Source organism: Tachypleus tridentatus, chromosome 4 (assembly GCF_004210375.1).
Source record: "Tachypleus tridentatus isolate NWPU-2018 chromosome 4, ASM421037v1, whole genome shotgun sequence".
NCBI classification, from domain to species: Eukaryota; Metazoa; Arthropoda; class Merostomata; order Xiphosura; family Limulidae; genus Tachypleus; species Tachypleus tridentatus.
Genome location: NC_134828.1, coordinates 30,229,796 through 30,244,505, shown reverse-complemented (window position 1 = coordinate 30,244,505; position 14,710 = coordinate 30,229,796). Strand labels below are relative to the sequence as shown.

The window sequence follows — 14,710 nt, the reverse complement described above, 5'->3', positions numbered from 1 at the left end:
AATTGAGTTAGCACTCACAGGCTATCATGAGTCTCATGATTAACATTTTAAAATCAAGTATTGAAAGCTTCAATTCTGGTTTTTACAGCAGTACCCCAATCACATATTTGTTTAAATATTATTTTAACAGAACATGTGTATATATCACTATATATATTTTTTTAGTTATGATTTTTCTTTCTCTAATATATTAGAAAGGTTAGGATTTTTTTACGATTACATATTTATATTAATTTGCGTATCCCATTTAGCTTTATGCGCTAAGTGTAGAAGATAGTAAAATTCGGAACAGTAATATCACGCTAACTTTTAATTTCTTGAAACTTGTATCAAATTTAATGGAGCTTTACATTCTTACATCTTTGCTATTGTAGGTAGGGGGAAAATACGTTACTGTTTTGGTTTCATCACCGGAAGTAAAGTTTGGTAAACGCAAACGACTATAACAATATATATATATATATATATGATAATTTAAAAATAATACACGTACGCATATATCAAATTGTATATTTTTTTCGTTTTTAAATTTCGTTAGCAAAAACAGATATTTTATCCCGAAATATTTCTAAAACTGAATATGTGAACGAGAATAGAAAATTAACTTTAACCTTTTAAAAGAATTATTATTATTATTAAAAGGCGTTAATTAAACTTTAAGTCTAATAGCGTAATTTACTTGCAAAATGACTTACGGTTAACAAAAAAATAACTTTATGTTCGAAATGCCAACAGATGGATCGAGGATGCAGAAACGTTTATACGACTTTACCGATTTTCGTCTTCATCCATTTGTTCCATTTCCGCCATCCGCTAGGTAAATAAAGATTGAGAGACACTGAAAGGAGGCGCTTATATTTATTTTGCAGCTCGTGCTGAACGTGTGTCTTTCTTTCTTCATATCTAGTACAGACGCCGAGACCGTGAGCACGAGGAGGGAGGCAGCATATCCAGTTACGTGTCAGCTGAGGGCCCCTACAACTGGCGGCCATCACTTCTAGAACCTGCCATTTCAGAAAACCCCAAACCAGATCCGAAGATGACAGACTCCCATCTGTAAGCTTGACATTTAAATCTGTTTTCTGAGACTAAAATATTATTATTTCCCACAATATTCATACAGCCGTTAGGCCTAAAGAAATATAGCATATCAGTTAATACAGTTTGTGAAGTGTCTGTATTCATTATTTCACATGATGGAAAGTAATTAAATGACTTAATTATTCAATTATATCTCTTCTTTCAAGTAGAAAAAAAATCGTGAAATATTTTACAAATTCCTGGCCTTAAGTAGTGTGTTTCAAATGGTCTGCGTATTTTCAATATATGTTGATGTTGCTATAGGTATTTCCTCTTACCAATATTATACAGATAGTGAAACTATTGTCTTGCCAAGTTTCAAATGAACCTCTGTCGTATCGTAGTGTGTCAAGAGACGTGGTCTTTTATTTGAGATTGCTGTTCATAAAATTCAGATAAAATGTTGAAATGGGTGATAGTGTTTTTATGTTTGAGTATTTTGGAAACAAAATTTAAAAAAAATTATTCTAGGGATGTTTCTCCCAACTTTTGAACTTGTTGACAAGTTGCCTTTCCTCTTTTTATCTACAGCACCCTCTAGTGGTACTATTTTCTGGTAGAAAAGTGTAATTTAAGAATTTAAACATAATCTTTATGTTGTAGGCCACACAGTTCCAAAGTAAGAAGCCCTGTTTTTTGTTTTTTTTCGTTTTTATTTCTGTGTTACGATCAGGAATCCTCGGGTTCATAGCTAGGGCATGCTAATTATTAAGCCATTAATATAATAATAACCCATGAGCCATGATTATATATTTTGCCCTATCTCCAGAAGAAGGGAGCTGAAACAAAAGGTAAACTAGATTGCAACGTATTTTCACTCTTCAAATCGCAAATTAAAATGTAATCAAGATGTGAGATTTCTTTGTGTTTCAACTTTGCTAAATAGCAAAACGCCTGATCTGAAACATAGTTAATACCTGTCTACATAAACGTTTACCTCGCATCTTTTAATAAATATCGCTCTTGAAATGAAAACGTTTATAACGGAATACTAAAACAAGTTTATATCGTTAAAAAACATTTCTTGTAATGCCTTTAGATACTTGAATACGGCAGTGAGGTTGTAACAGTTATCTCTTCGTGATTCTGACAGACCAGTTGTATGTCTGTATCAGATTAGTCTCTTGTTGGCGTAGTGGTTAAGGTCCATCTGGAACATTTTAAGCATGTGGATGGTTAGGTCTTCCTCTTCAGTAGAAATCATCCAGTGTTTGACCTTCGTGTCATAGTCAATTGCTTACTGCTAGTTGACTAGAAATAATTTCACAACATACGAGGTTACAAATTCGATTCAAACATATGCAAAGTGCTTAGTGTAAGTTAAGGAGCGTCAGCTTGCTTCTTGGCCGCTAAAGCCGTGGTAATTTATTAAAAGTAATTAGAATCGTGTGATAAAATCCCATCTACGAGGAAGGCTTTACTGTATATATTGCTAAAGGTTTTATATTACACTGGTAAAGCAAATAATAGAAGTATCTGTGTAGATGTCGCTTGTGGCAAGATTTTGTTGTTGAACAACAGTTTAGGCCAATAAGCTTAATTAATAGGTACGATTAAAACATGATATGATTAAAAGGAAAATCGTATCAACACAGAAAATTGTTTTCATTTCGGTGTAGTTTGTGACGTATTTTAAAACAGAATTGACGGTTTAACTTGTGTAAAATTTATATTTTATTAGGGAATAATTTTTTTTTTTTTTTTTTAATGGTAGCGAGATTCAAGTAACATAAAGAACGTAACAGTTTCCTTGCTGTTTATTGATGCAATTCGATATAGGAAAGACTTGGTAGTTTACAATAGAGAGTGAATTAATAGTGTTCTGTCTCGGAGAATCGTAAAATGTATGTAGATCATAAAACTAACTGTAACCAGAACGTTCTCGGAAGGTAGATTTCCCCCTTCTAATTATCTTTCTTATTGGATGTGTTTGGAAAGTATTTTACATTACGTAGATTGACAAGTTTGTGTACTTCGATTGAATTAAACATATAACACGGTTCGGACTGCGTGTCGAAGGTTCGAGATATGATGCTGCTGAACACATACGCACATTATACTTTCAGCTGTGGACGCGTTGAAGCAAGAATAGTCAGTTCCATTATTAGGTTCAAAGAACTGGACAAAACCTTTGTGACGGCGGATATTCTTGGCTGGCTACCCTTCATTTGCTCAGTTGTTTAAAACTAGAGACGGTTATACCTGAATCGTTTGGGTTTTTGACGTGACTTGTCATACGTGTAAGTTAAAAACCCATTTCTAGTACTGTAAAAGAAGGAACATTAGTTTTAAAACATGTCTATGTTTTTCCAACAACTTCCTACCATTTGTTCTGCAAATTAACTCAACTTTCCAGTCACTGCAAGACAAATTGTTATCTGTTATCCAAAAACACTGTTCAGTGACCTAGTGCTTAGCGTTCCGAACTATGAATCGTAAGGTCCAATGTTTACGGAGAGAGATTTTGCACTTTGGCATTGTGGGTGCGTTATAAAATTGGCAGTCAAACTTCACTATTCAACCAGTAGTATCCCAAGGGGTGTCAACAGTGTTGGTGAGCAGTTTCATTTCTTTATAATCTATCAGTTCGAAATTAAGAACAGTTGGTGCAGATAACTGGGTGACATTTGCAACTGACATTACCGGTTTTGTTATCTTAATCATATTTCTTAACCTTTGGAACAAAAATCAGAGCAAATGCATAAGTAACGTACTTAATATACAAGAATTTCAATCTGAAACAATTACCTATCATAAAACGCTGGCAGTTAAAGGAGATAAATTTAGGGTGCAATGAATATTGAGTGCTTATGATTTTAATATTCAATTTTTGAGTACTTGATTTATGCCTGTTCCCAACTAGATAATTTGGCCAATACGAAACATGTCTTTCTGGTTGTTATAAACAACTTGATATTTTTATTTTAGGAAAACAAATGAATTTAACAGAATATATAATACCAGTATTTAGATAGTTTGGGCTTGACATCTAACAAAGGTGTGAGTGTAATGTAACTTGGGCAAAAACATGATACGAATGTTGATTCCAAATGTAAGGTGTAACAAGAACACTACATAAACAACACACGTTGAATTGTAAAACCCTGAAACCAAATGTAGCTATAGTCATAGTGTGTATGTACCTTAAATTGGTAAAACTTGTCAAGCATGATAAACGGTAGTTATTCGAAATATCGCTTGAATATAACATTTTTAATATATTTTTTACTTCTAATTTGATGTTGTGCTGTTATTACTATTTTGTGAATGTCTACCTATATATTTCTTGTCAATTTTTGTTTGCAGTAAAAGCTAATTTGAAAAAGAATTGTTAATTTGTAAGATTGGATGGTGAATTATTGTCTGATTATGTCAATGTAATTTTGTTTCTGCGTAAGCAACAATTCTTGCTTGCCAAATTTGGTACTTCAAACATCATAATTTATACAAGTAAATTATAATATATGTAGCTGTAATTATATAGAGAGATTGCCATCTAAAATTTAAGTTAAGAACTTAGTTGTATTGGCTATAGGAAATTCCACTTAGCTTTTTTTTTTTTTTTCTTGGACAGCCATTAGCAACTAGCTCGTTCTGAATTTCTAACTATAGCTTAAAACACACAGACGTTTGAAATATATGTGTGCAGTGCATATAAATTCATTTCCAAGTTAAAAAACTGACTGGGTTTTATTGATAAAATTGTGAGTCATCCCTAAGTCATGGATGTTTAGTCTCGACTACAGAGTTTGGACGTAGGTTACGTCTGTGTAGTGAGGGTCGACATTAGTTGCACTGTATAGCTAGCTAGTTTATCTTGCTAACTGTACAGAAATGACAGACAAGAGAGGGGGGAGCACTTGGAAAATACTTAATGGAGTCCTCCTTTAAGTTCCTCCCTTCCATTTCGCCCTCACAATAGAGCTGTAATCCCTAATGCTTCAATGCCCAATCACTTCAGCCCTAGAGATAACAGTGTAGAAAAAGAACACACATACAATTATGGTCTGGAAACTCGAAAGATATGTATGTCTGTTGTCCAGACTGGCGCTTAGGGGGGACAGAATTGACGCTAGTTGTCATTTCGCAGACAGAGGCACTATTATCTGGTATCTGGAAAAAGTTGAGTTGTAATTTCAAGACGCTCATTTCATCATCAGTATAATGTAATGATACTTCTTTTAATGAAGATATTATTTTAGTAAGCTCACTCTTAGAACTTAAAACACAGAGAAACAGCTTAAAAAAGAGTTAATAAAAGTTTAAAAAATGACGAAAATTTAGTGCTTAAAAAATTGTGATCACTATTTTACTTTTACGTTTACTATAAAAATACTTGTTGAGCCATGTCAGAATGAATATACGCGTAAAGAAAATATTAATCGATTAGCGTTATAAACTAGCTGGGAAAGAAATGCTTGGATAAACCGGGAGCTGGTCTCGAACGGTGAAAATATTCTCTCTTCTCCTTCCCTGCCACAGTTTTTCATTTCCTGTCAAACTTGTTATAAAAGGTTCTGACCTATCTACCCAAACATGTATAACATGTTTCAAAAAATAAAAATAAAGCGGGACTGAGCAACTAGTTTTTTTTATTATAAAAGACGATTTTCCTTCAGAAGAAATTAATCACTTTTAGAATAAAATATGGAGATTATAGTAAAGTAGGCGTATAGATCAACTTTATCGTATTTTGTTTCAGCGGCTTACTCTTTTCACTTATATGTACCCATTTTATAAATTAAAGGTGAGGTTGTTAAAAAATTTAGGCTATCGCTGCAACCATCCCCTCATTAGCTTCACTATTTTGTTAGTTTCCTGGAAAATAAGTTCTTTTCCAATTACATTTACTGAACGTTCTACGCTGTACTTTTGACTCATTTTTATTTTAATCCTGACGTACGGAAGACAGAAGTTACAAAGGGTTTTATTTATTAGATGGTCGTTTGTTTCTCGGAAAAACCATGTTCATAATTTATCCACACTTCCCACCACAAATTGTCGTGGTTTCTCCGCACAATGATGAGTCATTGTGCATTCCGAATTTCCATGTTTCTGTTGAAAATAGTCTCTGTGGGCTGTAATCACACAAGCTAGCTTCACTTTCGGTTCCAACAGCATCTCATATTTATAACGTAGTGATTTTCTTATACCGTCATGTGAGACGTTATAATACTCTCATGTGCATGTTAGTGTTGATTGTTCTTACTTACGAGTACTTTGTATGCATTTCGAATCGTTAATTCTTTTGGGTCGTGGGTATTTGTTGTAAAATTCGGTGCGTTAGATTTTGATCATTCAGAATAATAAATGGCGAATGTACTTCATCTTAATCGAAATTCATTTTAAATTTATAGGAAACCTTTATGTCGTTAGCTTACTAAGTGTGTGTGTGTGTATATATATTCTGATGAAGCGATTTCTTCAAGATATTTGAATATAATAACCATGAAGAAATTAATATGTTCTAAAAAAACAGTTTGTTTTGTTGTTTTTGAATTTCGCACAAAGCTACTCGAGGGCTATCTGTGCTAGCCGTCCCTAATTTAGCAGTGTAAGACTAGAGGAAGGCAGCTAGTCATCACCACCCACCGCCAACTCTTGGGCTACTCTTTTACCAACGAATAGTGGGATTGACCGTAACATTATAATGCCCCCACAGCTGAAAGGGCGAGTATGTTTGGCGCGACGGGGATGCGAACCCGCGACCCTCGGATTACGAGTCGTACGCCTTAACACGCTTGCCCATGCCGGGCCTTCTAAAAAGACAGAGTACTGACAATAACGAATATTTCAGAGCCAGCTGCACATGTTAATAACCAATTGTTTCGTTGGCAATAATTTGACTAAATGTGTTGTAAATATTATTTGTGTAAAATGAGCGAATAATGTAGTGCAGACAAGAAAAGATGATTACATAAGATTTTCAATAGTACAATAGTTCTCATGTTTTTCTTTTTTTTAACATATTTCTTTTTATATGATGACATCCCCTCATATCCTTTGCAACTACGAAATAACAACGAAAATGACCGGATTAATTTCAGTACTCTTGCATCTGCTGTTGAGGATGCTGTTTTTTGACATCATCAGAATAATAAGTCACAATAATCTTGTAGAATTTATATTTTACGTTTTAGCTCTGTGAGTCGGACATTTCATTACTACTTTTTATCTAGTTATTTAGTGTCCTTCTGAATGAAACTTTAAAAAATAAAATTGTATTTAAATCTTAGCTTTGAAGTTCCGATATTTCATAAATTGTAAATTATTTTATCCCCAGACAAAACAGTTTGTTTCTGATTTTGATCTATAAAATTTACACTTTAGGATAGTACCATAACCCCAAGATAGTTTGAGATAACGTCCTAAATTTAAAAAAAAAATTGTTTGGAAGCTTTTGTTTTGTAAATTTTAGTTTTATTTTGTGACAATAGGGAGGAAAAAAAGGTTCGTTTTAAAATTATAACGTTCATCTATATTTGTAAAAATAAAAAATACACACGCCGTACCTTTGTATGTTTGAGCTTTTTTTTTCTCCTAAGACATATTTAAAGTTTCTTGTGCGTAAGAAAGCTTAATTTCAACAGAAGTTTAAGGTTGCTATATCTTCTTGTTTTTCCTGTGTTGTTTGATATGTATTTTTTTTAGAACTATAAGAAATATTTCAGAGTTTTGTATTAAATTGTTTGCTAGTGTGGTATTCTATCTTAGCATGTATGGGTGAATAATTAGATATGTTAAGAATAACTTAAATTTCCAGTTAATTTATTGTTATAAGAAACAGATACATTTAAATAAGTTCGTTTTGTTCATATTTCTTTCTACTAAGGAATTTGAAAGCTCCACGATATATTAAAGAGTTTACATTTTATACTTATACTACATGAATTTTTGTTAAGGTTTCTGAAGGATTTCTTATCTATTTCTATTTTTATAATTATTAACGTACACTACATGGCCAAAAGTATGTGGACATCCCCTTTTAATTAGTGGGTTTGACTATTTCAGCCACACCCATTGCTAACACGTGCATAAAATCAACCATACAGCAATGCAATCTCCGTAAACAAACACTGGTGGTAGCTGGGTTGTATTGAAGAGCTCAGTGACGTTCAACGTGGCACCGTGTCATAAGATGCCACCTTTCCAACAAGTCAGTTCTTCGAATATCTTCCCTGCCAGAGCTACCACGATCAACTGTAAGTGCTGTTATTTAGAAGCAGAAACGTTTAGGAGCAACAACAGCACAGCCACGAAGCGGTAGGCCACACAAGCTCACAGAATGAGACCGCCGAGTTCTGAAGCTCGTAGCGCGTAAAAATCATCTGTCCACAGTTGTAACGCTCGCTACCGGGTTCCAAACTGCCTCTGGAAGCAGCGTCAGAACAATAACTGTTCGACGAGAGTTTCATGAAATGGGTTTCCATGGACGAGCAGCCGCACACAAGCCTAAGATCACCATGAGCAATGTCAAGCAAGCGTCGACTGGAGTGGTGTAAAGCACATTGTCATTGGATTCTGGAGCAGTGGAAACGCGTTATCTGAAGTGATGAATCACGCTTCACTATCTGGCAGTCTGACGAACGAATCTAGGTTTGGTGTATGCCAGGAGAACGTTACTTGTCTGAATGCATAATGCCAGATGTAAAGTTTTGTGGAGGAAAAATAATGGTTTGGAGCTGTTTTCATGGTTTAGGCTAGGCTAAATGAATGCATAATGCCAGATGTAAAGTTTTGTGGAGGAAAAATAATGGTTTGGAGCTGTTTTCATGGTTTAGGCTAGGCTCTTTAGTTCCCGTGAAGGGAAATCTTAATGATACAGCACACAATGACATTATAGAGAATTGTGTTTCCTACTTTGTGGTAACAGGTTGGGGAAGGAGCTTTTTATGTTTCAGCACGACAATGCCCCATACACAAAGCGAGGTTCATAAAGATATGATTTGCCCAGGTTGGTGTGGAATAACTTTACTGGTCTGCACAGAGCCCTGACCTCAACCCCATCAAACATCTTTGGGATGAATTGGAATGCCCACTGCGAGCCAGGCGAAAAGCAGGCTTTTTTGCCAGGCATCAATGCCTAACCTCACTGATGCTCTTGTGGCTGAATAGGAGCAAATCACTGCAGTCATGTTTCAAAATATAGTGAAAAGCCTTCCCAGTAGAGTGGAGGCTGTTATAGCAGCAAAGGTGGGGTTGGGGGGGGAAACAACTCCATATTAATACCCATGTTTTTGGAATGAAATGTTCAAGAAGCACATATAAGTGTGGTGGTCGGGTGTCCACATACTTTTGGCCATGTAGCATACTTTATTTACAATAACTATTGAAAGAAAAATTATATAAATACAACTTAAAGATGTGATTTATAGTATAGATATGGCATCTTAAGCTTGTTAAACACTAGACATTCTTATAATGACCTGATTTGAACAGTTTAAGGTGCATGCACCAAGAACATATCAAACACACGTTCTTATAGGGTTGGATTAAGAGATTAAGAGCACATTGAGCCCATAGGCAATCTTGCCCCCCTCAACTTATCTTTTTATATTGCAATTTAATTCATTTAAATAAGCTTTTACCAAGTATGATACTTTTAAAATTACTATTGTTTTCTGGTTAAGAATGATCTAAAATGAAATGTGTAAAAACATAACCACTGTGGGCCTTTTCATACCATGGGCTCATGGACAACTTTCTTTAGTTGCCAGTTTGTTAATCCAGCCCTGTGTTCATATTCTATCAAAGAACAGTTTTGTAATATATATAAAAGTCTTAATCACTAATGCCTGGCCACTGTAATAGTTATCATTTAACTGGAGTCTATCAGTCCTAGCTTTAGCTGTCTTCCTGGCACAGCAGCTTTTGCCTCTCCTAACACTTACCATCCCTCATTAACCCTTGCACTGCAACCTTTCTTCCCTCCCAGTGTGATAAACAGAAAAATTGAATCCACAGTGGAAGAGCAGCGGGTGTGCACAGAAAGAGTGGAAGAAATTCAAAGGTTAGTAAGAAACTGGTGTACTTCCTTTCACTGATATTCTGCTTCCCAACCTATTAATTAATCCTTCTAATTTACTTTATTTTGTCTCTGCTCCTGAGGCTGGTATAACATTCACCATAACTACTCTGAACATTAATATAGAAACTCTTGATTATTTTAGTGACACAATTTTGAAAAAAACCCTAAAAAAACTGTTAATTACTGTTGCTTTCAAGTCTTATAAGAATTTATCTCAAACAAGAACGTTTTTTGTATATATATTAGCACTTAACATCGTTATACTAGTGTCAAATATTTGAATTGGAAACTTTCAATTTTGAGAAAGCATTTGACAAGGTGATATTTAAAAAGCTGGTAAAAATTCTCTTTTAGGTGTAGAGGATAAATTAACTAGATGGATAGAAAAGTGATTGGATGGAAGAAAGCAGAGAGTTGTTTGAAATAGAGTTCAATCAAAGTGGATTAATGTTACAAGTGAGGTACCTTAGGGTGCAGTATTAGGACTTTTGCTCTTTTTACTTCATACCTGTGACACATATGAAGAAATGGTCAATAAATTACATAAACTTACAGATAATATTAAGACCTTGGATATTGCCATCTGTGAAGAGAATGCTGTTTGTTTACGAAAAGAATTTAGATTGTTTAGTGAGTTAGGCAAATAAATGTGTTTTCATTATAATAAATGCAAAATAATGCATGTGGGTTATCATAATTAAAATTACAAGTATAATTTGAATGGGAATAACCTTAACAGTGTCAAGAAAAAAAAGGATCTTGGCCTAATAGTTGATCAGTCTATTAAGCCATCCAAGCTGTTACCAGTGGCATGGCAAGCAGGATTTTAAGTTGTATCTACAGAAATATTGAATAAAAGTCTAAAGAGCTTATTTCATTGTATGGGCCACTTGAGAGACCATATTTTGAGCATTGTGTTCACTCTTAGGGTCTTTTGATAAAGAAGTTGAATTATTTGAAAGGGTTTAGAAGAGGGTTACTGGGATGGAGGGTTGTCATAAGAGGGAGGAATTAAAATCTTTCAAATTGTTCTTTTTTCTTGAAAAAGAAGAGTGGAGGGGAGATCTGATTGAGATGTTTAATGTTTAAGATTGCAAATGGAATTGATAGTGATGAGATATCATGTCATTTTTCTTCATACTTAACAGTGAGAACAGTAAGACCAAGTGATACAGATAGAAATATTGGTGGGGTAAGAGCCATTTTTAACTAAAACAGTTTTGTTCAACAGGGTGGCTGGTTTTTGGATGTTGTGAAAGGCAGTAATTTAGGTGCATCTAAGAAAAAACTTTCCAAGTATATGAACTATAATGGGTTGGCTTTGAGGTTTTAAAATTATTTTTATTTACTTCTTAAAAGTTTTGCTTTAGTTCAGAAGATGGTACAGCTGAGATTGACCAATAGATCCCATGTTACCCTAAAACATTGTTATTAGCTGAAGGGGAGTACCTTTGGTTAATGAGCCAGTCATCTTGCAGAGCATCAGGTTTTGTATTGTACTTTCTGGGATTTGATTGTAATATAACTTAATTGGTTCTCAATTAAAAATTTTTTAAATTTTCTGCAAACTGTATAGATTGCATGTAAATTATTTGACTGCTATATTTGCTGTTTTTTTTTTCCATTGCTCAAATTATGACCATTATTTCTTACTATCTTTTGTGCAAGTGCATAACTACATTTTGACTCGAATTTTGAGAAAATATTGTAGCTTTTGTTTCTTAAAATAAGATAATTCACCAAAAGTACATTCCACTGTTAGAGACAGTGACTGAAGTTTTATTATTCCATATTTACTCATTTTCATTTTTACAGTTTGAATTTTTTTATTACAAATCATATGCTTGTCAATGTAATGCTTCCTCCTTCCCCACACAATGAAGCAAGACCTTCATAATTTTTTTTTATTTATCAGTTTCATAACTTTTCTTATTACTTCTCATAATACTGAATAAAAAAAAAAGCCACATTTTGCTGAAACTACTAAAAATATAGAAGAAATTAAAATAAGTGGTTGAGTCTAACAATGCAAAATGCATATTTTTTCTTTATGTTCATTGGCCTTAAGTTTTTGGCTAGCAATGTATATCATACAGTTATAGGAAGATATTTATATAAACTGATTCTTAATTATACGTTTTTAAATTAAACCTATATATATTTAAACCAAATGACTTTTACAGATTAATTTAGAATTAACACAAAATTATTTTCTCCTAGAAATTAAAAAATAAATTTATCACACTAAATTTAAAATATTTTATTAAAAATTATTTTTATATTAAAACACCTTTGTTTTCAATCTCCATACACTTTGTATTCAGTGTACAACTTTTTAGTTGTTTTTTGTAAGTATTATTTAATTATCTGTGAAGAAAAGTTTGTATTCAATCAGAAATTTTCTGGAATACATTGACACTGATTTTAACAACAGGTTTATGAGTAATAATAGCCAAGGGAATACTTTTATTTATCACAGCTACTATAAATATAGTTTTCAAATATTTAAAATACAATCCTGTTATGTAAAACTTAAAGCTTCTTTATTGTTAGGATATATAGTGTGGAATATGTGGTTACAATGTTTCATCAGGTTACCCTGATTTAATGTTTAGAACTCTAAATAATATAGTCTGTATATCCCAACAATTATCAAATTTTAAATGTGGGTATTAATTTTAGTTCTAACCAAATTTAAAACTATTGTATTACCAGGACAATGTAAATATTGCTAAATATCTAAATGATATAAATGTGTTTTAAGATTTTAGACTTAACAAAACAACTATTAATGCACAGATGTGCAACATTTTGTTTAATAAAGGTTGATAATATCACATTGAAAAATATTATTTTGGATCCAGAAATGAAACTGATTTAATGAAACACAAACCCTGAGATTATTAAAGTGTTACACCAAAACTGTTGCTCTGTTTTATATAAGACTTTTTATATTTTTTTCGTTTTTTAATGAACACGCACTAGATTTTTAATTTTGATTTTCTATTTAAATGTCAATGAAACTAATTTACTTTTCTGCAAAGTTAATTAAGAGATTATAATTTATAATAATGATGGAAATGTTTAAGACTGGAGTATGATATAATTGTTTTTATTAATTTAGCTGAATTGTCAGATATAATTTTATGTTGACCTAGAGTTTCAACAGGCAAAAATTATAACTGAATACAAAGGACTAGTAGATTGTTTTTAGAATCTACTTGTCCAGGACTCAATATAAAACAAATAAATAAATGAAAGCTCTCTTTAAATATTTTCCTTGTTGTTCTTAATTAATATATAACAAATACATTTTAATCAGAGTAATGTTATAAGTTTATATTTTTATTACAGTTTTATGTTTCATGTGAATTATTTTTGTTTTGGGATTACAGAAATCATTATTAAACCTAATTATTTATTGTTGAGTATATTACTTATGTGGTAAATTGGCATATTCAATCTTCAGGTACAAAAATTTCAAATAGGCTTTATACCAGTTTTGTAACTTTTGGTTGTGGAGAGACATTAGAATATTGTAAATCTGAGATAGCAGCATTATCCTCTACTTCTATGTATCTAAGAGCTTTTGAACATTTTTATATATAAAAAAGAAAGTACAAAATGAAGGTTTGATTATACAATAACTTTATTGTATATGTGCATATTAAAATAAAGTGAGGTGCAACTGTTCATGAGATCACACACACACACACACACACAAAATAAATTATTTTTTGTTGAAGCATAGAGATAATCAAGGGAAAGAATTTTTCCTAAAACTGGATAAAGATCAGAAGCTGTTTGTTCTATCCATATAACCATTTTAGTACTCATAAATAATTTTCACTTCGAGCTGACAAGGCAAATACTTGCAGAAGTTCAGACTAATGCAGGAAAAAAAAATTTTGATCAGGTATTCATCATTTAAGTTTTAGATAGATCCAAGTAAAAGTGGAGTGATTCATTATGAAGTGTGGGTTTTCTTAATTTTGTATGTGATATTTAGAACAGTGCATAATTATAATGTAAATGGAATCAAGTTGTATGTTAATGTATGTACATATACTAGTTCCTTCAAGGGGCTTTTTTACCCTGTAGGCGTTACTACCACAACAACAATGCTGACTATCGCCATTTCATGTAAGTTTCTTGGTGTTGAGATCAGAGTATTGATGTATAATCTTTTTGCATGCATAATAACCAAGAGCATTAAATATTTTTCTCATGTAGTATGTACATGTTCTGCATTACAAGTGACATTAGTAAGTGTCATGTTTGGCATGGCAAAGAAATTATCTTAATAATTAAATGTAAGTGAATGAAACATTATGCTGTTTGGATCATTTAATGAAAATGAAATTGTGTTTTCTCTTATATTGATATCCTAGAAATAATGTATTTTATTACTGCATGTACAATATACAAAAAAATATAAATAATTCAAATTAAGTTACTTATATGGTGTTCTATACTTGTTATTATGTAATGCAGAAGAAAGTTATCTCTATGGAGAGTTTTGTTATAACTTTTATGAATCATCAAGTTAATTTTCTTATCCAAATTAACTGCTGGTTTGTTTACAAAGTTTTTCTAACACAG

At 32.5% G+C, this 14,710-nt stretch overlaps 1 protein-coding gene across 14 annotated transcripts in view; it reads left to right on the top strand.

The window, feature by feature from the left end:
• LOC143248781 (catenin delta-2-like) overlaps window positions 1-14,710 on the top strand; it is a 120,573-nt gene that overhangs the window by 81,436 nt on the left and 24,427 nt on the right. For 8 of the 14 annotated variants that reach the window (XM_076497486.1, XM_076497493.1, XM_076497496.1 and 5 more), the window contains 3 exons: window positions 908-1,056; window positions 10,016-10,090; window positions 14,210-14,251. In XM_076497486.1, coding sequence (XP_076353601.1) covers window positions 908-1,056; window positions 10,016-10,090; window positions 14,210-14,251 — 266 coding nt within the window. Of the gene's footprint in view, window positions 1-907; window positions 1,057-10,015; window positions 10,091-14,180; window positions 14,252-14,710 lie in introns of all 14 variants that reach the window. The other 6 variants (XM_076497492.1, XM_076497495.1, XM_076497497.1 and 3 more) reach the window with 3 other exon arrangements.